This window comes from Anguilla anguilla, chromosome 7 (assembly GCF_013347855.1).
Source record: "Anguilla anguilla isolate fAngAng1 chromosome 7, fAngAng1.pri, whole genome shotgun sequence".
Taxonomy (NCBI): Eukaryota; Metazoa; Chordata; class Actinopteri; order Anguilliformes; family Anguillidae; genus Anguilla; species Anguilla anguilla.
This window is the reverse complement of record NC_049207.1, coordinates 45035283-45057215: the sequence shown is the minus strand read 5'-3', so window position 1 is coordinate 45057215 and position 21933 is coordinate 45035283. Positions and strand designations below refer to the sequence as shown.

Genomic DNA, 21933 nt, shown 5'->3' with positions numbered 1-21933 from the left:
ACATGCATGTATGTGTAGCCCATGTGTACACGTATATATGGTGGAGGATTTAGTACACATTAGGCAGGTGCCCAGTTGTTTTTGTCGTTTGCTTTTTTTCTATGTTGCTGCCAGGATCCAGCCTGCTGATTAAGTTCAGCTGTCTCCAATTAAACTTAATGACACACAGCCTGTCCTCTCTAGACTTTAAACGCATTCTGATGAAGGCCTGTCTACAGGGCCGAAACGTCAATGCTTTTTTTAAAGAAAAGAAGTGAGTAAAATTTTTAATTTTTAACTGAGAGAAAGAGCTGCGCCTTTTCATTGGTTAGTTCTCCATCTTTTTTTTTTGGCTGCGCCTGCTCACAGCTGATTTGACTGCTGCTTTTTTTCCCCTGAATGGAGCCTTACTCCATTCAGCCACCATTACGCATTCATCTCGCCCAGGATCCCTTTGAATCCCTGCGCTGTGTGACATGCTGCTTATTCAAATACACCTGAGGCCTGAAGAAACACTTTATTTCCACACATTCCTGCAGCTGTTGAAGCTTTATAAGCAAAAGGCTTTTGCTCATAAAAAGGATTTGCTCATAAAAAGGCTGCATGATTTTGCCCAGTGACGGAACTGAAACGCGGTACCACGGTAAAGTAAACCTGAAGCAAAGAGCCGAACTGGATGCTTCAGAACGTGCCTCGCGCTTGCGTCAGGCACGTCTAAATTAGTATGTGTCTTACGGTTTGTTTAAGTTTTTCCGAAATAGATGGAAACCTGAGAATTCTCCAAACTTTTCAAGTGAATTTGCGCTTGTATGAGGTGCGGGTTTGTAGCAGTGGTGATAACGCTCGGTGGTGCGCTCAGTGTCACTGTGGGGGTGAGTTTTAGACCCGCCCCTCACCCGAGGCTGTACTGGTCCAGGTCCAGGGTGGCCCGCCTCTCCGTCCTGGCCCCGCCCAGGTGGGCGTCGGCCCCGCTGACCGAGTTGCGCTGCCTCCTGTCCTCCTGCGCCAGGTCGAAGGACGAGTTGCTGACCAGGCTGGAGCGCGACGAGATCTCGCTGTGGCCCGAGTCCGAGAAGTGGTCCGCCGCTCCCGGGTAACCTGGGGCAACGGGAGGGGAGGGGAGGGGGATGGAGGTGAGAGCTTACCGAAGCGAAAAGGGGTGGGGTGGGGAGAGAGAGAGGCTGCCCCCCCCGGCGATTCACGCTCTCAAATCTGTGTTTCTCTCCCTTCCCCGTGCTTTTTGGCTTCCTCGCCGAGGCAGATGGGGGGGGGAGGGCGACCGGGAAGCCGCCGTAGGCCGACTGTTGCCATGGCGACGGGAACACTCCAGTGGGAGTCGTTAAACTGAGGGCGTTCTCGTTAAATCGGGTGGGGGGTGGGGGGGTAAAAAAAAAAAAAAAGACGGTGGACAAAAAACCCCTACAAGCCACCTCTGGAGTGGAAAATTACAATCAGGAAGGGCTCAGGCCTGTAATTTAAAAAGGCCCCGAGCTCAAGATTGCTTTCCCTGGCTGCTTCTTCAATCACACCGCTTGTAACGCTGAGCACAGATAACTCTCACTAAGCAAGCATTATCCGCTACTAAGACCACGTTAAGTGTGTGTGTGTGTGTGTGTGCGTGTGACATTGGGGTGGGCAGGGGAACAGATTGCTAAGGGTTTGCACACTGATAATCTAGATGCTACTCGATGGAACAATCTACAAATCCACATTCTACATCTATCTATGTGGTGAAGCCCCACCTATTATGACGGTGTTGGCCAGAGCATAGTTATTCCTGCTACTGCTGTCACTGCCCAGGGAAGAGGAGGAGCCTGTGAGCTTAGACTGCCTGGAGAGCCGAAAGACACCTGATGAGGACAAGAGAAGAGTTACCCTCCGCTGCTGCGACTGCTGAATCCTCTACTGCTGCTATACCACACTTACCACTCTCCGCTCTGTGCATTATACTCGCCCAGACACACACGTCTACTGCTGCTATACCACACTTATCACTCTCCGCTCTGTGCATTATACTCGCCCAGACACACACGTCTACTGCTGCTATACCACACTTACCACTCTCCGCTCTGTGCATTATACTCGCACAGACACACATGTCTACTGTTGCTATACCACACTCATCGTTCATCTCTGTGCATGTTACACCAGCTCAGACACACCCCTCTACTGCTGCTATACCACACTTACCATTCCCCTCTATACAGTACATGTACCACCAGCCTATACACATGCCATACTGCTGCTATACCACACTTCTCATTCTCCTCGATACCCGTTACACCAGCTCATACACATGTCCTACTGCTGCTACACCACATGCATCTACGTACACCTTTAATACCAGAATAAGAGAAGCAATGGGGACTAGCACATAGGAACATCAGCTATGAGCACTTTCTTTAAAGCATTAATAGTTAACTTGTACAATCAGCCAAAAAGAATCACTACTGCAACCAAATCCACCAGAGCCAGAAGGAGCACCTCTAAATGCGATAGAGTTCTCACACATTGTGTACGACTCTGCGGGAGGCAGCACGATTTCACATATACAGCTAGGCAACCTTTCACTACAAGCACTTAGCCACACACAGCATCCAAGCCTAAATCACAGCTCCTGCCCGGCTACAATGCACCTCTCACAGGGTGAGCTCTGTTACCTGTGCCTGCCTTTTTACTTTGGCAATACAGGTGCCCAATACCTGCAGCTCGCAGAGTCCCACTGCCTGTGTGCAAGGCAAACACAATCTAGTGAGTGCAGGAACTGACCCAGACAAAACACTCATGCGCCATGTGTAGTGTATGTAAGTACATACGAGGCTCGGTAATCCCAGATTTGGTGCAACTACACAGGACTGGTAACTGGTAACAAGCCTTGCAAAGGAACTAAGAAAATAATGTCAATAATGTCCAGAATAATGTCCATTCCTAGGCAAATATTTTGATAAATTCCTAGAGTTAGATATACATTTTTATTAAGTATCTATAAAATTCACAACACTACTAATGTTCAGAATTGAAAGATGCCCATTCATTCAAGAAACGTGGTGTGTCTGTTTTTCCACTGCATTTGACACGACTGGTCACAGGTGACCATTACAGCAGGCGTAATACCCAGACAGCCCACAGGGGGGTCCTCACATAAACACTGATGTATAAATGTGACAACGGCAGAGCTGAATGTTAGTGTGAGACACTGTGGCTCCAGCAGAGGGCATCATTTGCTAGCGTGGGCAGCGTTTGCTAGCGCAGACGCAGTAGCTCTTACCTTTCCTGGGGGAGCTCTGGGGGGAGGTGGGCGGGGAGGAGAGCTGGGAGGCGTTGGACGCGGCGTCCTCCGTCGGCTTCCTGTGGCGCTCGCCCGCTTCCTCTGACAAGGACAAGATTTTCTTCAAGGACTGAGGCGAACTCGTGCCTTAAAATTAGAACGACAGCGTGAAAAGCATGCAAAGCAAAGCAAAGCAAAAAAACATGCGGCTGAAAAATATTCCCTTTAAATAGAAGTTCCAAGTGCTACCACTAGATGGCAGTGCAGCTCAAGCAACACAGAAATGTTGCTGCAGAACAATAGGCCTTAGCAGTGCTCTTCAGCTTAAAATCAGTGCAGTGGTTGGGCTTTACATTCACCACCGCGTGAGAAAAACTTCAGGCGGAAGGGGGCGAGTGAGAAACGAGGACGAGGCGCGTGACCTCACCGAAAGGCGGCAGGTCCTTGACGGGCACTTTCTTGCGAGACGGGTGGAGGGGCACCGCGGGCACCTGCAGGGCGGGGCCGGCTTTCTGCTGCTGCTTGTGCTGGCTGGCGGCCCGTGCCACCTGGGGCGAGGTGTCTGGCCTCTTCTTGTCACTGGAGTTTTTAGGCACTGCTGCAAAAAGAAAAAAAAAAGGATTTCGGCTTTAAAAACAGAGTCTTCGGTAACTGCCATACGCTGCTGTATGTACCTGATGTGCCTGTCTGTGGAACGCGTGGGCAGGGGCTACTCAAAAGTATTTGTGCATGTGTGGGTGCGTAGAATGCATGTCTGCTGGTAGTGTGTGTGTGTGTGTGTGTGTGTGTGTGTGTGTGTGTGCGTGTGTGGAAGTGTGACTGACTGTGTGTGTGTGTGTGCATGCGTGTATGTGTGTGTGCGTGTATGTGTGTGTGTGTGTGTGTGTGTGTGTGCGGGTGGGTGTGTGTGTGTGCAGGCGTGTGTGTGTGTGCGTGTGCGTGTGTGTGTGCGTGTGCGTGTGAGAGAGCTGAACTCACGCGTGTTGCTGGAGGGCTCACACTGCAGCGATAAGGCCTGCAGGTGTGTGTGTGTGTGTGTGTGTGCATGTATGTGTGTGTGCATGTGAGAGAGCTGAACTCACGCGTGTTGCTGGAGGGCTCACACTGCAGCGATAAGGCCTGCAGGTGTGTGTGTGTGTGTGTGTGTGCATGTATGTGTGTGTGCATGTGAGAGAGCTGAACTCACGCGTGTTGCTGGAGGGCTCACACTGCAGCGATAAGGCCTGCAGGCTCTCCTCGCTGGTGTCCAGCGTCAGGTCGGACAGGTACTGCCGGACCTTGCGGGCCATCTGCGCGTCCTCGTACAGCTTCTTGGCGTTGAGGAAGGAGCTGCGGCGCACGCGTTTCTTGTGCGCGCCCGTCGGCACCACGTCCAGCACCGCTGCGTTGGCGCTGCCCTGGCTGAGCGACCTGCGGGGGGCAGCAGAGAGCAGGGGGGTGAGAGCGCCGCCAGGGAAGACGCAGGGGGGACGAGGGGGTATGTGAGAGGAACGGCTCGAACGCAAACATGCACCAGCTTCATGCCTCATTCCAGGAGAGAGAACGGTGAGCGATAGCATCGCAAGGAACGGCTTTACGACTTTAACAGAAAGGACGATAACACTCCAAATGCAGTTGAGCCATTCCCAGTCTCTCTAGGAGCTGCTGAAAGCTACAAGCTGAGGATGTGGAATAGCTCAAACCGCCGTGCGCTAGGAGTTTTATGTCCGTCTTGTCCGGGAAGCAGAGAACTGCACATGCCCCCTGACTCTTGTGTTCTAGTGTGTCCAGGGGTCATTGTTACCGGGGGCCATTGCTGCGTCTTTGGAAGCCAAGCAGCTCCATAAGCTAGTTGGAGCAGGGATCAAAAGCTCATGCAGGTCAAGGCTGTGGAGAACCGCTTCTCGTTCACCGCCTGGACGAACGGACAGCGATTACTGGACGAACGGACAGGTATTACTGCATGGACTCTCTGTGTCTGAGCACAGGCAACTTGCTTTCGAAAATAAAACACGGCATGCTGTTTAGTGAGCACCATTCCCATTCGCACACTGCAAACCTTTAAAAAAAACACACCACTTTTGCTAATTAACTACCTCGGTTACAAAAGCAAAATGGATTCTAAAAAGGATTTGAATTAAAAGTGCCAGTCAATGGATTTCTTGTTTGCATGTGATGTGATAAACATTTGAATACGACGCAAAAAACTCGATTTTAGCAATGAAGCGCAAATTAGTCCCATGAATTGATTTGTCCATGCCATTTTAGTAAAATGTTTTTATAAATAAAAGCCTCAGAGTAATGTTGGGTACAAGCAAAATTGCACAACCTGTGTTGTGAAACATGCATGGGACTGTGTATTAAACGGTCTTAAGTAGCAAAAGTGATGTTTGTTCAACTCTTTACAAAGGTGTGGGGGCAGAAGCGTTAAAAAGGAAAAACAAAATGGCAGACATGGGAAATAAGGCGGTAGACACGGGTGGGGTGCGGTGGGGTGGGGGGGGGTCATCACAGGCCGCGGGACTTACCCAAGACTCCTCCACTTCTTCTTCCTGTAAGTTTAGAGCCATGAACGGTGAAGCGTGGGGAGGGGGAGGGGGGAGGGAGGGGGGCACAGAAGACGGAGAGAAAGAGGGAGAGAGGCTTAGACGGTGAAGACCAGAGAACCGGGGCGAGCAGCACCACAGGCCCAGACACGCGTACGAAAGCCTGCGGGACAAAGCTACGGCGCGATGGCGAGAGAGGGCTTTCCGGCCAGGGGCGGACGGAGCAGCGGGGAGCTAGAGAAACAGGAAATGTAGCCCTAACAGAACACAATGACTGCTGCGCTTGCCAGCATTAAGCCCCAAACTACTCTATAGGACACTACCAACAGGACAAAGAGTCAGAGGAATTTTCTACAGAATGAAACAAAGAAAAACATTACCCCAAGTACCGGGAGACAGAATAAACACACCGGGCGTGACGAGTGGGCGGTGCCGCTGGGTCTCCGTACCTGGTTCTGAACATGAGGGCGGGGTCCATGTTGACGGACGCCATGCGTCCCACGTGCCGGATCTCTTTGGCGATCATTCTCAGCTTCTCAAAGTTCACCAGACCGTCCACTTTCGAATCGTTGCCTGAAAACAGTGGGAGGCTCAATTATCCCAGTGCACCCAAAAGAAGGACCTCAAATCCAAATCATGGGAAAAATCTCCCACAGAATGCAGGGGCTCATGAGAAACATCTCTCAGATTGCAGAAGTTCTCTGGAAACTTCTACCACACTCCCAGAGACAGTTGGGAGACATCTCTACAGACCACAGAGGCTCTTGGGAAATATCGCCCACACCCACAGAGGCACAGGCCCAGGATTCCTGCTCACCTTCGTGCAGGAACGTCAGGTCCTTCTTGATGACGGGGAAGAGGGGGATTATGGGAGGCTGGAGGTTCTGGTTGTTGAGGACGTTGCGGTACTTGGCCATGTTCCTGGAGGGGTCGAACAGGTCCTGCAGGTCCTGGAACAGCTTCTCGTATTTGCTGGGCAGCTTCTCCCATGTGCCCCGGAGTCTGGACACTGCAGCCAAGTTCAGCCCACTGCATAACATACATACACACACACACACACACACACACACACAAGTAGTGTACACACATAGTGAAGGTTACAGGAAATGAATTAACAGTTGGTCATATTATTGTACTCAATGGTACTGATGGTAAATGGCACTTAAAGACAGGAAATCAAAAAAGTCAGAAAAAAAACCTGTTCTGCTTCTTCAAACCATGCCAATGATTCAGTGCCTCACCTGATGATGGCAAACATGGAGTTGAAGTTCTTGCACTCCCGACAGTGCAGGGCGATCTTGACGAAGTGCTTGACCGTCTTCATCCTCTTCAGCTGGTTGGGCTCCCGGACGATCTCCGAAGCCACCCAGAAGGTCTCCTGGTTGATGACCTCCTCGAAGCTCTTGAGGTTGACCGAGCCGGTGCGTGACTTGAGCTTGAAGAGGTCGTCGATGTACTCGGTGGGCTCGATGGCGCAGAAGAGCTCGAAGTTCCTCATGGAGAGCTGGGTGGCCACCTCCACCGTGCTCAGCTGGAGCAGGGAGATCTGGCTCTCCCGCAGGAGGTCCTGCGCGTCCTCGTCCGAGCACAGCGTCTCTGTCTCCATGTTGTTCTTCAGGTAGTACCTGAGACGGGAGAAATGACCGTGGATTTATCTTAAGGTACTTGGAGTAATTACCTGGAGAAGGATAGATGATTCACCCTACACTTGACATAGTGTGTGACCCATGTCTTTTTGGACTCATGAAGCACATACTAACTCAGAGGTCCAAGGATAGCTAATTTATTAAATCGTTGTATTTTCAACCTAATACTTTCCTGAAGTTTTCTACAGCCGCATAGGCAAATTCATGCACAGAAGCCTTAGAACAAAAATGAGCTAAATTAGCAAGAAATGCTGACTGATGCATCTGCTTTTAAGGTTCGATAAAGAAAGGATGGTTTGACGACTGATGCCGTTCATGAGATTACAATTTAATGAGGTGTGCGTATGCCGTGTGACCGTGTCATTTGGCTCCGCCCTGGAAATTCCGCCAACCTCCAGCCCACCCAATCGCGTTCCGTTACCGCGCGGCTCCTCCCCCTCCCCACAGTACCTGCCGCTGAGCTGGATCCTGTCGGCCAGCTTGGAGAGCTGGTCGGGCAGCCGCCGCTGCTTGATGACGCCCTCGGGCGTGACGGACACCTCGCAGAGGGAGTAGGCCTCGGGCTCGGCGGTCAGGGCGAACTCGCGGATGGCCTGCACCACCACCTCCTTGGCCGTGGTGTCCCGGCCGATCATCAGGTAGCGGCTCTGCTGGTCCACCTTGAAAACCCTCAGCACCTGGTCCGGCAGGTCTGTCAGAGGGGCGAGACGCGTCAAGACGGGCGTGCCTCTTCATCTTTTCTAAACACCCTATAAAGAAGCTTGGATTTGACAGACCATCACCCAATACACCGTACGAATGGAAAAACAGATCCAATCAACTGACAGCATTCTGCACTGCACTAAACAGGTTACCTGCTTGCTCTTATTCTTACAGCATGATGGATTTGGAGGGATTCTGATAATGCACTGACAAAGCGATGCACTCAAATCTGTTAATGCCATTTTGAAGGACAAAACACCGGATAACTTCCAAGACAAATCGGATTGTTTATTTTATTTAAGATACAGTATCTAGGTACTGCACTTGCCTCCCAGAAAATCCCTCTGTTTTTCCTTTCCGTTTCCCAATCTGCTCGTCTCCACCGAGCGCGTGCGGTTGGCACGCCTCGCAGTCGTTGTGCCAAGACACGGCGCAACGCTATTGTTCAACACAATGGCTTAACGCTGAACGAGAGCAGTAATGTTCCACGAGCTGAAACAACAACCGTAGTGCGTTTGCCGCCGCGCTTTCATAACCGAGCGTGAGTAATCCTTTAGGTAAGAAACTCAAGTAGAACGAGCCGTCCTCTTACGAGACAGTTTCCACACAGGATTGCTGTGTCAATGGCTGTGACACTGTAAATGACTTCATTACTGAAAAAGGTCAAGCCAGCTGACAGTAAACATATTTGAATAACCAAAAGAATTGTGCTAGGCCACACACTTTCCTGGCGCCCATGATTCAAATTAGACAATGAGAACATTCTTAAGACGTCCATTATAGACATTTCCTTAAAGCGATATTTCACGTTGTCACAACAAAAGTAACTTTGTGGAGCCTATCCCATTGTTCCTCTCGGTTTCCGGTCTCCATTCACTCCCATTCATTTTCACAACCTCGCCGAAATGAATCATTTTAAAACACAAACGAACTATGGCGGATAATAGGTCCATAAAAGAGGGTACTAACGTCATAAGGTCCTTTGTAACAAAGTGAAATATCCCTTTAAGAGAATACTCTAACTCCCACCAGCCCAAACATCCACACATAAAAACCCAAAGCCCATGTTTAGCAGAAATCAAATTTCAGGAAAATAACAAGACAAGAAGCAAAGAGAATTACTGTCACACATTGACAAGCACCGGTCTCACAAACTGTGTTGCTTTAGATACAGTACGAAGCCCCATGTCATTATCCCCAGTCAGAAAGCATCTGGCCTACAGAGAAGGCCAACCAAACAGTGGCGCATAGAGCACTGAGAAAAGTTCCAGAAGGTTCCGGTGTGAGTAGAGGGGTCAAGGAAAGGGCAGTTTAAGGACAAACAGTTTGGATACTCACTGCTCCCAGCTGAGTCTGGAAAAGGACAGAGACATTTAGGGGAAGTCCAGCTAGCCGTTTGAATTATTCATAACATCTGGCGGCAAACTTCATTTTTATTACATTGGCATCGTAGCGTTGTTGTTAGGAACTGTTTTGCCAAAAGCATTCCTCTATACTTTGCGGTGACAGGACTGTGGCTAAGCAGTGTATTATTATTTCAGCTCATGACTTTCAAAGCATCACAGAAGAGCAAGTAGATACACATACTACCAAAAAGCCCTTCCGATTCACAAGGACGTGACTCTCGTCATTCCATTGCCCTTGTTGCATTGCTGGTGTCAGTAGCAACCCCTCCCCTCACCATTACTGGTGTCAGTAGCACCTACTCCCCATTAATGGTGTCAGTAGTAGTTTTACATCTGCAGTACTGTAAGACGCTTATCTATGGAAAATGGGACAACTCCTGTTATACTGCATGGTACTGTGGTTTCCAGAGCAGTGACTGTATTGCATTCTTTTTGGAGTACGTGCACAGAGAAACTAGCTCGAATATAACAGTATAAAGCAAAAAAGGGGTAAGATGAGAGGGTGTGTACTGGGCCTCAGTGGGGTAACAAAGGGTGGCGCCCTCACCAGGCGGGTTGCTGAAGTCCAGGATGCGGTGGTGGGACTGAAGCAGGTCGGGGTTGCTGGAGGACAGGTTTCCACTGACCGGGAGGCCTGGAGGGATCTGATTGGACTGCTTCATTCCCACAATGCTGTCGTCCTGAGACTGCCCAATCCCAACATCACTGAACAAGCAAAGAAGATGGACGCTCGATTAACTTCGGCCTTGATAAATTTACAATGCCACACATACAATTTGCTCTTTTTTTTGGAAGAAAGAAAGGTACCCAGGTTGGTTGTAAGAGAACTAACTTGGCTAGACTTACAAAACATTAGTGAAATGAGCCTCATAGGCACCATTGACATTGCGCTTGGTGCATTCACCCAAAATCATGCCCCCCTCAGACAGATTTTTACCCAGGCTCCATTTATGGCATTTGGTCCACACAGATTATCCTTTTGAGGGCAAACAGTCATTACGTTTACCCTGAAGAGCCCAGGGTGCCCTTTAAGCCTCAGCTACAAATAGCAGGGGGCAAAGCATCTCCACGAGACCTGAATATTAAACACTTCCATATTGGGGCGCTGTGGGCGGAGCTTACTTGTAGGGTTTCTGGGGCAGAATGCTGATGCGGGTCTTGCCCAGGAACTTCTTCAGCTTGTTCCTGCCCCCCACAGTGTTGGCTTTGCTCTTCTTGCTGGTCTTCTCCAGGCCCATCACCTGCTCCACGTCCATGGCCAGGTCCGGGATGGAGTAGCGGCTGGCCTTCTTGATGTCGCCGATCTTGGGAAGGTGCGGAGCGCCGTTCTTCTTCTCCTCCGCCGGCCTGGACAGCAGCTCCTTGAACACTAGAAGGGAATTGTGTGATCACACAGATCTGAAATTTTATGTTGTTATGCAATTTTTTCCCTTCAGATATACCCTATATAACCTGCTTTGTTTTGCCAGTAATGTTTTTTTGAGTGTTTTAACATTTGTCTTTTGATTCCAAAACTGTAACAATGGTTATTAGTTTGTCAATGCATACTACTCCTTTGTGCAACCAAAAGTAAAGTAAACGTAAAGGATCTGACTGTTAGAACATTTATGGGTGTACTGTCAATGTACTGGTGATGGCATGGAGCCATGGGGAGGGAACAACACTGGTCGTGAGAGGACTGCAGGTTCAAATCCTAATTTATCATTCTTACCGCTGAGAAATAAGAGACAGACAATCAAATCTGTTTTCAGCCACAATGGTGGCTTTGTAATCGGTGAAAAACCGGCCATGGTGTAACACAGTAACCTGTGTGTGTGCAGCAGTTTTCTTTGGACCGGCCTGCTTTTCCCACCCAGCTCTCACCTAGCAGGTTCGTTTTCACAGTGATAGACAAATGAGTGTTGTTCTTCAGGATCTCTGTGGCTTTGGAGAGCTGGACGTTCTCAAAGTTCTGCCCGTTCACCTCCAGTATCTGGAAAGCAAAAAAAAAATCACAGACGAAGGGCATTATGACTGAGATTTGCTTGAGGGGGAGCCGCGATGCGGAGCTTAGCCTGGTCAGTCAGCGTTTCATAAGCGCGCTTATTGTCCATTGTCTTGCTCTGCGGCATTTCCCCTATATTCGCTAACCTCACACTGGGAGAGCAGTCCACCCACTCACAGTTATAGGCTGCCTCAAGGCCTTGAGCTATCAAGCACTGAAACCACTGAGGGCTTGTAGTTAAGGACTGGACTTCGTCTACAGACTATAAACGCCAGGAACAGTGTAGCTTAGCGCGGAAAATGGACCAAAAGCACAGCTGTCGTGGGTCTCGTAAGGAACTGGTCTCGTAACCTAAAGGCCACAGGTTCGAGTTCCAGGTAGGGTGCTGATGTTATACCCTTGAGCAAGGTACTTAACCTGCATCGCTATATATCCAGCTGTTTAAATGAATGCAATGCAAATGCTACGTGAAAGTTGAGTAAGTCGCTCTGGATAAGGGCGTCTGCTAAATGCCTGTAATGTAATGTAATGTCTTGAAGTCGTCTCTTCTCGCTTCTTCAGCTGATAAATGGCGGTCGGCAGTCACCTGATCGCCGCGCTTGAGGCCGACCTCTGTGGCCGCGCTCCCGGGCTCCACGCTGTCGATGAAGATGCGGAAGCCCTTCTCCGACCCCCCCAGGAGGGTGAAGGGCAGGGGGGCCTCCCTCGAGGGCTTGGTCAGGGTCACCAGCCTCAGCTTGGCTTTGGCGGCGCAGGCGATATTTAACAGTCTCAAGTGCCCACACATTTTCTGTCAGAGGGAAGAGGAAGCCAATAATTAACTCTCCTACAGTTCTGTCTCGCCTTCTGGTTGTGAAACAGGAAGTGGGGAAGGGAAACCAGCTAAGCGGCATTAAATAATGTTTCACGGGTCTGGGAAATAAGTGACTTCTGACTCACCTCTCTTTCTAGGTTGTTCTCGAATTCCTCCAAAAAGTGAGTCATGGCAGGGTCTCCTTCAAAGTCGTTGAAGTGATTGTTCACCCACAGCAACACTACCCGCGTAACCTGAAGGAGTGAAGTTTTGCATGCTGAGAAACCGAAGACGTCCGTATGCATCGAGAACATGACTCCACCGTCCCTTCAATGCTGCCACTCACTTTCATTACAGTAAAATGCGCTATGGATTAGAAAATCTTGCCAGGAAGTGTAAGAGAAATGCTGATTAGATGAAAGCATCTTTCATACGGTGAGGGTGAGAGTGAATTCCGGGATGAGAATGTGACCGGTGTCCTGCGAGACTGACCATCTGCTCTGTCTGGAAGGGCTCTGTGTGTGTGTGTGTGTGTGTGTGTTTGTGTGCGTGTGTGTATCTGTGTGTGTGTGTGTGCGTGTGTGTGTCTGTGTGTGTGTGTGCGTGCGTGTGTGTGTTTCTGTGCGCCCATATGTCATGTGCCCTACCTTGTCCCTGAGACTGGGATCATTGAACCATTCCAGAAGCCTCTTCCCCACAATCATGGGGCTGGACAGGAAGGTCCTGTAGGTCAGCAGGAAGTCCTCGATGAAGGTGGGGTCCACCACAGAGTGCTCCTCCACCAGGTGCATCGTCAGTCGCTCTGTCGTTCCCTGTGGGAAGAAGCACACAGCCGTCAGTCCCAGAGAGGTAACAAAAACTGCACACTACAAGAACAAACTCTTAAACCTGTTAACGTATAAAACACTATTTTGGAATATGTTCATCAATTACTTGAGCCTCAAAAAGTTCTTAAATTCAGGCTTAAAGCCCTGAATATTTTCGATATTCAAAACAACAGTAGTCGCAGGCCAAAAAAAGAGATGCATCCCTCTTTCTGTTTCTATTTTCAAAATTCTCCAGGAATGCAAATTTCAACAGGAAGCATCTAAAAGTAGCGATTCTCAGGGGGAGTGGAGGAAAGATGTTCTCTTTTTCAGGGTCTCTGCTCTGCTGAAGAGAAGCCTACTGTCGGGAGGCTTAAAACATTCATAAACCGAACCAAAATACAACCGCTGCTCCCACAACATCAGTGCTTACTGACCCTGTTACTTACAGCATCTGAAAGAACTGAGTTTATGCCAGGACTATTTTTCAGGTGTTTACCAAGAACACAGAAGTTAACCTGTCCACACCTATTCTGAAATGTCTTACTCTTAAGCCTGAAATATGAGATCCATATTTTACCCAAAAAAAAAAAAAAATTAAATCACTCATTTTACCAAAAAATAAAAAAATAAAAAGGAAAATGTTTAAATCTACATGAAAAATTCATCATGAAGCCACTGTCGCACACAGTTTGTCTATTCATTCAGTAATTACTAGGCCTTAAAGGTGCTGGGTGGGCAGAAATATTATATAAGACGGGTAATTAAGTGAACCATATTGTTGTGTTGTGACATAGCGATTGCCAGAAGAAAAGACTGTAGCCTGGATACAGACCAGAGAGACAGAACACTGCTTTCAGCAATGCTCAGAGGAGCAGAGATGGAACAGAGTCCCGACATAAGCAACATCTGCTCTTCCATCTCCCTAGTGGTGCCAGCACGGTGTGTGTGTGTGTGTGTGTGTATGTGTGTGTGTGCGCGTATGTGTTTCCTAGGAATCAGAGAAGGTGGCAGTACAGGGAACCTTCATCGTATGTATATATCTGTGTATATTTAAGTGTAGTGTGTCAGTGTATGTGTAGGTGGTGGTGAGCAGAGGTGTGTGTTGATGATGATGCATGGAGAGTGTATGAGTGTTTAAGCAGTATGCGTGAGTGTGTTTGTGTGTATGCGTTTGTCTGTGTATGAGTACGATTGTGTGTGAGTGTGTATGTGTGTGTGTAAGCAAGCGTGTGTGTGTTTAACCTTGATGATGATGCATGGTGCAATCACTGTGTCGGTAGTGGGGAGGGTGTACAGTAATGCAGGGCACCTTGATGACGACACATGGAGTGTGTTTTAGTATGAGTGTGTAAGCGGTGTGTGTGTTGGTGGTGGGGTGGGTGTAACTCAGGGCACCTTGATGACGATGCATGGAGTGTTTATGAGTGTGTAAGCGGTGTGTGTGTTGGTGGTGGGGTGGGTGTAACTCAGGGCACCTTGATGACGATGCATGGAGTGTTTATGAGTGTGTAAGCGGTGTGTGTGTTGGTGGTGGGGTGGGTGTAACTCAGGGCACCTTGATGACGATGCATGGAGTGTTTATGAGTGTGTAAGCGGTGTGTGTGTTGGCGGTGGGGTGGGTGTAACTCAGGGCACCTTGATGACGATGCATGGAGTGTTTATGAGTGTGTAAGCGGTGAGTGTGTTGGCGGTGGGGTGGGTGTAACTCAGGGCACCTTGATGACGATGCATGGAGTGTTTATGAGTGTGTAAGCGGTGTGTGTGTTGGTGGTGGGGTGGGTGTAACTCAGGGCACCTTGATGACGATGCATGGAGTGTTTATGAGTGTGTAAGCGGTGTGTGTGTTGGTGGTGGGGTGGGTGTACAGTAACTCAGGGCACCTTGATGACGATGCATGGAGTGTTTATGAGTGTGTAAGCGGTGTGTGTGTTGGTGGTGGGGTGGGTGTAACTCAGGGCACCTTGATGACGATGCATGGAGTGTTTATGAGTGTGTAAGCGGTGTGTGTGTTGGTGGTGGGGTGGGTGTACAGTAACTCAGGGCACCTTGATGACGATGCATGGAGTATTTATGAGTGTGTAAGCGGTGTGTGTGTTGGTGGTGGGGTGGGTGTAACTCAGGGCACCTTGATGACGATGCATGGAGCGTGTTTGAGTATGAGTGTGTAAGCGGTGTGTGTGTTGGTGGTGGGGTGGGTGTGCAGTAACTCAGGGCACCTTGATGACGATGTGTCCTTTCCTGGTGCCGGTACGGTCCAGCTCACGGTGTTCTTTCACCATGACGATCTCGCCCTCTTCCTCCACCTTCTGCATGTTCTTCTCCACCTGGTTGAGGATGCAGCAGTAGTCCTGCTGGGCAATGCACACAAACTGGACACGAAAGAGAACAGACAGAAGAGCGAGTCAGACTAGGGACCGAAGCCTACTGCAGAAGTTCTGTAGTCTGGACACATACGTTTCCCTTAAAATTACAGGCAACAAAGAAGTAGTTCAAGGTCAGTTTCTAAATATGCTTCATCACTAGCATCACCGCCACCACATACTGTGCGAAAGCTTTTTCACCCAACCTCCCCTCTTGAACACTTAGCCCTTTCACTTTTTAAAAGCGTCATTTAATTATTTTTTATGAAAAGCAATAATTCCAAGCATTTTTACTGCCTCACATTCTGGCCAAATAAATCCAGGGAGGTTATGTGGAGGTATGACTGGAATACACAACCTTGTGGGGACGGTGTGTGAAGGTCTTGTCCCAAACATACCTGACTCCATAGGGACAGTGTGTGAAGGCCTTGTCTCAAACACACCTGACTCTATAGGGACAGTGTGTGTGGGTCTTATCCCATACCCATCTGATGCTAGATGGACAGCCAGCAATGGCAGTCTTACACCCACCTGACAGTCGTCCACCTTGGTCTTCATCACCCCCTTCATGAACTCCTTGTCCATGGTGGGAGACACTCCAAAGCTGTTCCCCATGCAGAGGATCTCGGACCGCCCGTCCGGGTACGTCACCTCCACCGAACCGTTCAGGATCACCGACCAGGAGTCCAGCTGGATAAGCAGGGGGAGAGAGTGGAACATCGGCGCAAGCTCAGAGCTTATATCTCCAACCCTAACAATGCCAAATGCTAATCTACCCAACCCTAACAATGCCGAATGTTAATCTATCCAAGGCTAACACTGCTGAATGCTAATCTACCCAACCCTAACAATGCCGAATGGTAATCTACCAAAGCCTAACACTGCTGAATGGTAATCTACCAAAGCCTAACACTGCCAAATGCTAATCTATCCAACACTGACTAATACTAACCTACCCAACCCTAACAATGCCAAATGCTAATCTACCCAACCTCAACACTGCTCAATGCTAATCTATCCAATACCGCTGACTGCTAACCCACCCAACCCTAACATTGCCAAATGCTAATGACCCCACGCTAACACTGCCAAATGCTAAGCTTCCTACCCCAACACTGCTGAATGCTAATGTCTCCATGCTAACACCGCCAAATTCTAATCTCCCCAACCCGAACACTGCTAGTCACACTTCAGCTCTGTTCACTTATCAGCATTACGTCATTATCATTCAAGAAGGAAAAGAGCCATATCTTGGTAAATAAGACCATTATTGGGATGCTCAATAACAAAACTGAAGAGCACAGCATAACAGGAAACCGTTAAGCTGGTCCACAGCACAGCATGATGGGATGCCATTACTTTGGTAAAGTGCGCGTATGAAGTGTCCGCTTATGATTCGGTTTAGAGGCATCCTGGTGCAAAATGGAGGCAAGCTCTTCAGAAGTGGGTCTTTTCATACTGGGAGATCGAGATAAGCGGCTTCTTTCCACCCCGTATCTGGATTCGCGGTCTCGACAAAGACGGCGAAAGGCGCCGATCTTTCGGCGTCCTTTCATGTTTATCGGAGCGGCAAACTGCCGCGGGGCTGGAGGGTTTCGAACGCGCGGGGCCCGGACGGGACTGACCTCCTCCCCGTCGTTGAGCACGATGGTCCCCGCCCGCTCCACCACGGCGAACACCATGACCGCGCACAGCTCCCTCCTCACCGACATCGTCATGTTGGCGAAGGCCGGCAGCTGGTGCATGAACTCCAGCAATTGTTCTGCGAGGAAGAGGAGGAGGAGGAGGAGGAGAAGGAAGGAAGACAAAGCCTCAATTTAAAACAAGGAATGAAGTCGCTCCCGATCAGGAAGTGGGGGGCACCGATAGCAGACTCCGCCCAGCATGCACCTACTCCGGCAAAGGCCTACGCTGATTAGTAGGATTCCAATGTGACCCAGTTCGTTTAAAGAATGCTCCTCATTCTTTTCCTGTAATTTTCTTGAAAAAAAAAAAAAAAAAAAGACAATCGTGCATTCAAGTACGCCAAGTGCTCGCTGAGAAACGTCTTGCCTTGAATGCGAACTCACAGCAAGATAAATCAAGGCTAATGATTATTCACTGCGGGGGGTAGGCAACCCTGCTCCTGAACTTCCAGAGATGTGTCTGGTTTTGGTTCTAGTCAGTCATGATTGTACCTCAGGCTTATAAATGCTCACAGGCATTAATTAAGCCTGAAAAAGAATCCAGTAATTGCTGCTAGCTGCTATGTATAAGAGTTAGCGGTTAGCAGCTAGTGGTTTGGTTAGGAGTTTGAATGGAGCAAGCTCCACAACCATCTCTGGCATTTCAGGACAGGGATCGAGACTGCCTGCTGGTGTCCTCGTATGGCACCCCCATTCTTAGACAGGACCTGGTAATGGGGGGAGGACTGACTCACACAGACGTGGGCCTTGTCAGCGTGGGCCTTGTCACTGGAGATTGCCATGGTAACAGTGTAAAAGAGGAGGGGGGGTATGTAACTGAAAATTTAATGCAGTGGAGGTAGGGATGACCTAGAAAACCTCCGGCAGAACAGCGAACAGCAGGGCTACCCTTTCCCCCTCTCTCTCTCTCTCTCTCTCTCTCACACACACACACACACACACTCGTATATGACCCTCTGTGTTTACAGAACTAATTCACGTTACACACTTTGCTCGAGGAGGCAAATGGCAGGATTCAAACTCGCAACCTAACAAGTCCAGGTTGCCTAACCAATACATTATGCTGTACCTCTGAGCTGTCTGGGCATCTATACCTCAGCTTCTCAAACACAGCGGGCTCTGTAGGCTAATAGGAATGGAGTATTGCATCATGGTGTACAGTATATATAAGGAACACAAAACTTTCAAAGCTGCAAAAATATCACATAGACTTGTAATCAGTGCCGTCCATGGAATGAAATGATGTGTAAGCAGGGAAACAAAGCAGAAATTTTGGTCAGCAATGCTTGCCATTCCCTGGGCTTCTATGAACTGGCTGATTGACTGATGACTGTGCACAATTTGAGCATGCTCAGACAGTGCTGTTCAGGACCATGTAAGAGAGATAACAATGAACAGGAAATGGACAGGAAAAGCAGCATAAATTCAATCAAACGGACATTAAAGCCAGGTAAACATGGGTGTGGGGTGGGGCGGGGAACGACACTGGAACCTGTTCGCTGTGTGACCCCCCCCCATCATCCCCCCATCCTGTTAGTGCTCTCAGACCCGAGGGACGTAGAGATCCGCCGTCTGCGCGGGCTGACTCACCGATGTCATCGTCCGTCCGGTCGACCGGGTCCTTCTCCAGGCAGTCCCGCACGATGTCCCGGCTCATCAGGGGGTCCGAGGCCCGTTCGATGTCTTCCTCATCGTCGTCTTCCTCTGAGTCCACCGCCGTCTCTGGCAGGCCGCTCAGGTCCATGTCACCGGGCTCGTTCTCAGCGGCCTGCGGGACGGAGGACCTTGTGAGTCACGCGCATCACTGACCTCCGATCAGTCATCGGCGAGTCACACAGGATGTGTCCTGAACCATTACATCACCCGTTACTGATCTCAGATCAGCGCCCAGCCGGCCTGAGGAACACTCACCCGCTGAATGGAGTTCTCGGCTGACCTCTAATCAGAGGTAAGTGTGTCACCTGAGCTGAATCACAAACCACAGCATTATCCATAAATGATTCCTCATCAGTGCTCAGTGAATCACCTGAGCTGAATCACAAAGCACAGCATCATCCACTAATGATTCCTCACCAGTGCTAAGTGAATCACTTGAGCTGCATCACAAACCACAGCATTATTCACTCCAAGCTAAAATTCTTCTACCATTGATCTCTGATCAGTGCTCAGTGAGTTATGAGGGTAAATCCCAAACTGCGACGTCAGACACAACAGATCTCTGATCAGTGCTCAGTGAGTTAAACAGGTTACTCCCAATGCACTCCCTTCGCACGCCTTTTGATCTGAGACAACTCTATAGCGAAAAATAGGAACTGGTTGTTTCCAGTGTGTTCCTCTTTCAGAAGTGATCAGTGAGCCACAGCCTTATCCCTCCCCAGAGGCCAAGATATGGCATGACTTCAAAAAAATAGCTTATTTCATCTGTCCACAAAAGCCATTAGTCCCATGTGACAACATGGCTTCATTCCAATAACCACAGAGATCAATGATTACAAATAATTGCACAAGAGCGACCCTGTGGAGAAATCCAAGCGCATCTTTTCTTTTCTAAAACCAAGCTTGGAAAATAACAACCCCAACAAAATGCCTGATTCTCCTTGAACACATACAAAAACACAGCCCTGCAATGTGTGTGTGTGTGTGTGTGCGTGTGTGTGTGTCGCATGACCAAGCATTATGCGATTAAAAGAGAACCACGGCAGAGGACATCAGCTGCTGGAAACAGCAGTACTATTGCGACGGGTTAAACCAAAAACAGCAGAAAGAGCAGGTGAGTGCTTCTGGAATTCAAGCTGCCCCTGGCTCCCCCCTAAGGTTGCCAAAAATGGACTCCTCCAAAGCCAGGACCTCTGGCAGACACCTTCCAGTGATCTCAGCTACAGCTGCACTGCAGTTATATTACAGCAACCCTGCTTGCTCTGGCCCGTACCCACAATGCCCCTGTGCTGAAGAGGGCGGTGGCGGCGCACGCACAGGACGGCGAGGTCGCATCCAACCCCGTCGGCGGCGGACAGACGGAAAACACCGGAAAGAGGGCGGGGGCGGTGCCTGACAGGAAGGAGGCACCATAAACACCTCAGGAACACACAAAAAAAAAAAAAAAAACAAGGCTCAACGCCCGACGTCGCTCAGGGGGAAAACCTGCTATTTCTGTCTGCCGCTCGTTAGCCTTTTAGCGCAGGCGCCCACACTTCCTCACGCATGCCTCTCCCCCCCCCCCACTCCCCTAAAAAAGCGCGGTACGACGGGCGCCTCAGTCGGCTTCCCAAAGTCGCGCGAAAAGAACTCGGGGTTCCGCGACTGCGAGGAGTCTAGAAATAAACCCGCCGCAGAGCCGAGCCTCGTAGAGCACAGCCCGACACCTGACGAAACCGGGGACTGGTGCACCGAGCGCGACAGAGCTGTCACGCGCCTCGGGGAATGAGTCCCCCGCGCTCGCCGCCCGTTCGCCCCCCCTCAGACTGGCCCCCGCTCACCGTGTCCGGTGCCAGGGGCGAGCTGCGCCTACCTGCGTCCCGTGCCGTGAAAGAGGAACGTTTTTGGAGAAGGTGCTCCGAGCGTCGCCAGAGCGCACTGCCGGCACGCGGGCCTGTCCTTTCGCATCGCCCCGACCCCCCGCCCGCGTTTAATTTTTAACCGGGAGCCCCAGACTCGCACAAAATTCACGCTGTCTCTCTTTAAGTGACAAGCGCACCAGTCATAAATGTTTCAGGGCCTGTCTGGCGGGTGACTCTGGCTCAGCCTCACAGTGCTGGGGGGGGGGGGGGGGGGGGGGTTGAGGGGTCCGTGGGGGATCTGGAACACGGCGAATATTAAAGGGGATGGTATGAATACTGGATAGGAAATGGGCGTGGGATAGGGGGGAGCCTCAAACACAAAGAGTGTCTCGTGTGCCAGCTCTCCAAAATATAGGGACTTCATTTAATTGAATTCGACAGGAAACTCATTATCACTTTTTGATTGCACGCTGCATGGACTCTGCATTTGGTAATACTGAACTACCTTGAAAAACACCCTTTTCTACCCGTTTTCAAAACATTTTATAAAACATAAAACAGATTAAAATGGTACTAATTGATATCTATACAGCAAACATGTCAACACCCAAACAACCAGCAGTGTTATCTCATCGATACTTAAAGACTCATTAGAAACACCAGTGATTACCAGCGTGCGTAAAACCCTTAAAAATCTTCATTTTTAAATCCTCATCGTGTGTGGCGTGCGCAAACGGGCGTCGCTCGTCAAATTGAGCGAGGGGGGAGGATGAATATTTCAGCAGGGCTATTCTGGGATCGATGCTCTATGCCTTCAGAAGAACCAATTTCATGATTTATTCAGACAGAATGCAGTCCGCCACGCAGCCGTCTTTACCAGTCACAGAGGGGACACGACAATTACTCTCACAGAGGGGGCGGGGGTGGCGGCCATAGAGCAATTTCACGCACAGGCCCTACGCACCACAGGAATTAATTCATATATCAGATCTGTCAGGGACCGGTCACTGGGCATACGTTATTAGGAATATAAATTATATAAATTAGGACAGGTAGGATTCTATGTGTGTGTGTGTGCGTGTATATATATATTTAATGGGAGTGAGAAACCAATTTATGTCTTTCCAGAAGACATCAGTGAGTATTTGAAAATGAATTCCAGGGGAAGACCCTAGTTGGACATACCAAGCACACGGCAAGTCAACGGCCGTTACGAAACTGATTCAAACGTGCAGACCGTCCAACCGGACGCTTTCCTGAGTTTAATGACCTCTCAGAG

General features: G+C 49.6%; 1 protein-coding gene across 11 annotated transcripts in view; it reads right to left on the bottom strand.

The window, feature by feature from the left end:
• rapgef2 (Rap guanine nucleotide exchange factor (GEF) 2) overlaps positions 1–21933 on the bottom strand; it is a 91837-nt gene that overhangs the window by 4953 nt on the left and 64951 nt on the right. For 3 of the 11 annotated variants that reach the window (XM_035426280.1, XM_035426277.1, XM_035426284.1), the window contains 21 exons: positions 18748–18925; positions 17098–17234; positions 16004–16162; positions 15329–15481; positions 12951–13115; positions 12450–12557; positions 12097–12300; positions 11390–11498; positions 10649–10895; positions 10074–10231; positions 9459–9473; positions 7869–8109; positions 7014–7397; positions 6590–6801; positions 6222–6345; positions 5755–5778; positions 4434–4657; positions 3675–3845; positions 3248–3394; positions 1722–1829; positions 876–1077 (listed from right to left, as the gene is read on the bottom strand). In XM_035426280.1, the coding sequence (XP_035282171.1) occupies positions 876–1077; positions 1722–1829; positions 3248–3394; positions 3675–3845; positions 4434–4657; positions 5755–5778; positions 6222–6345; positions 6590–6801; positions 7014–7397; positions 7869–8109; positions 9459–9473; positions 10074–10231; positions 10649–10895; positions 11390–11498; positions 12097–12300; positions 12450–12557; positions 12951–13115; positions 15329–15481; positions 16004–16162; positions 17098–17234; positions 18748–18925 (3470 nt within the window). The remainder of the gene's footprint in view (positions 1–875; positions 1078–1721; positions 1830–3247; positions 3395–3674; positions 3846–4433; positions 4658–5754; positions 5779–6221; positions 6346–6589; positions 6802–7013; positions 7398–7868; positions 8110–9458; positions 9474–10073; positions 10232–10648; positions 10896–11389; positions 11499–12096; positions 12301–12449; positions 12558–12950; positions 13116–15328; positions 15482–16003; positions 16163–17097; positions 17235–18747; positions 18926–21933) is intronic. The other 8 variants (XM_035426278.1, XM_035426287.1, XM_035426285.1 and 5 more) reach the window with 4 other exon arrangements.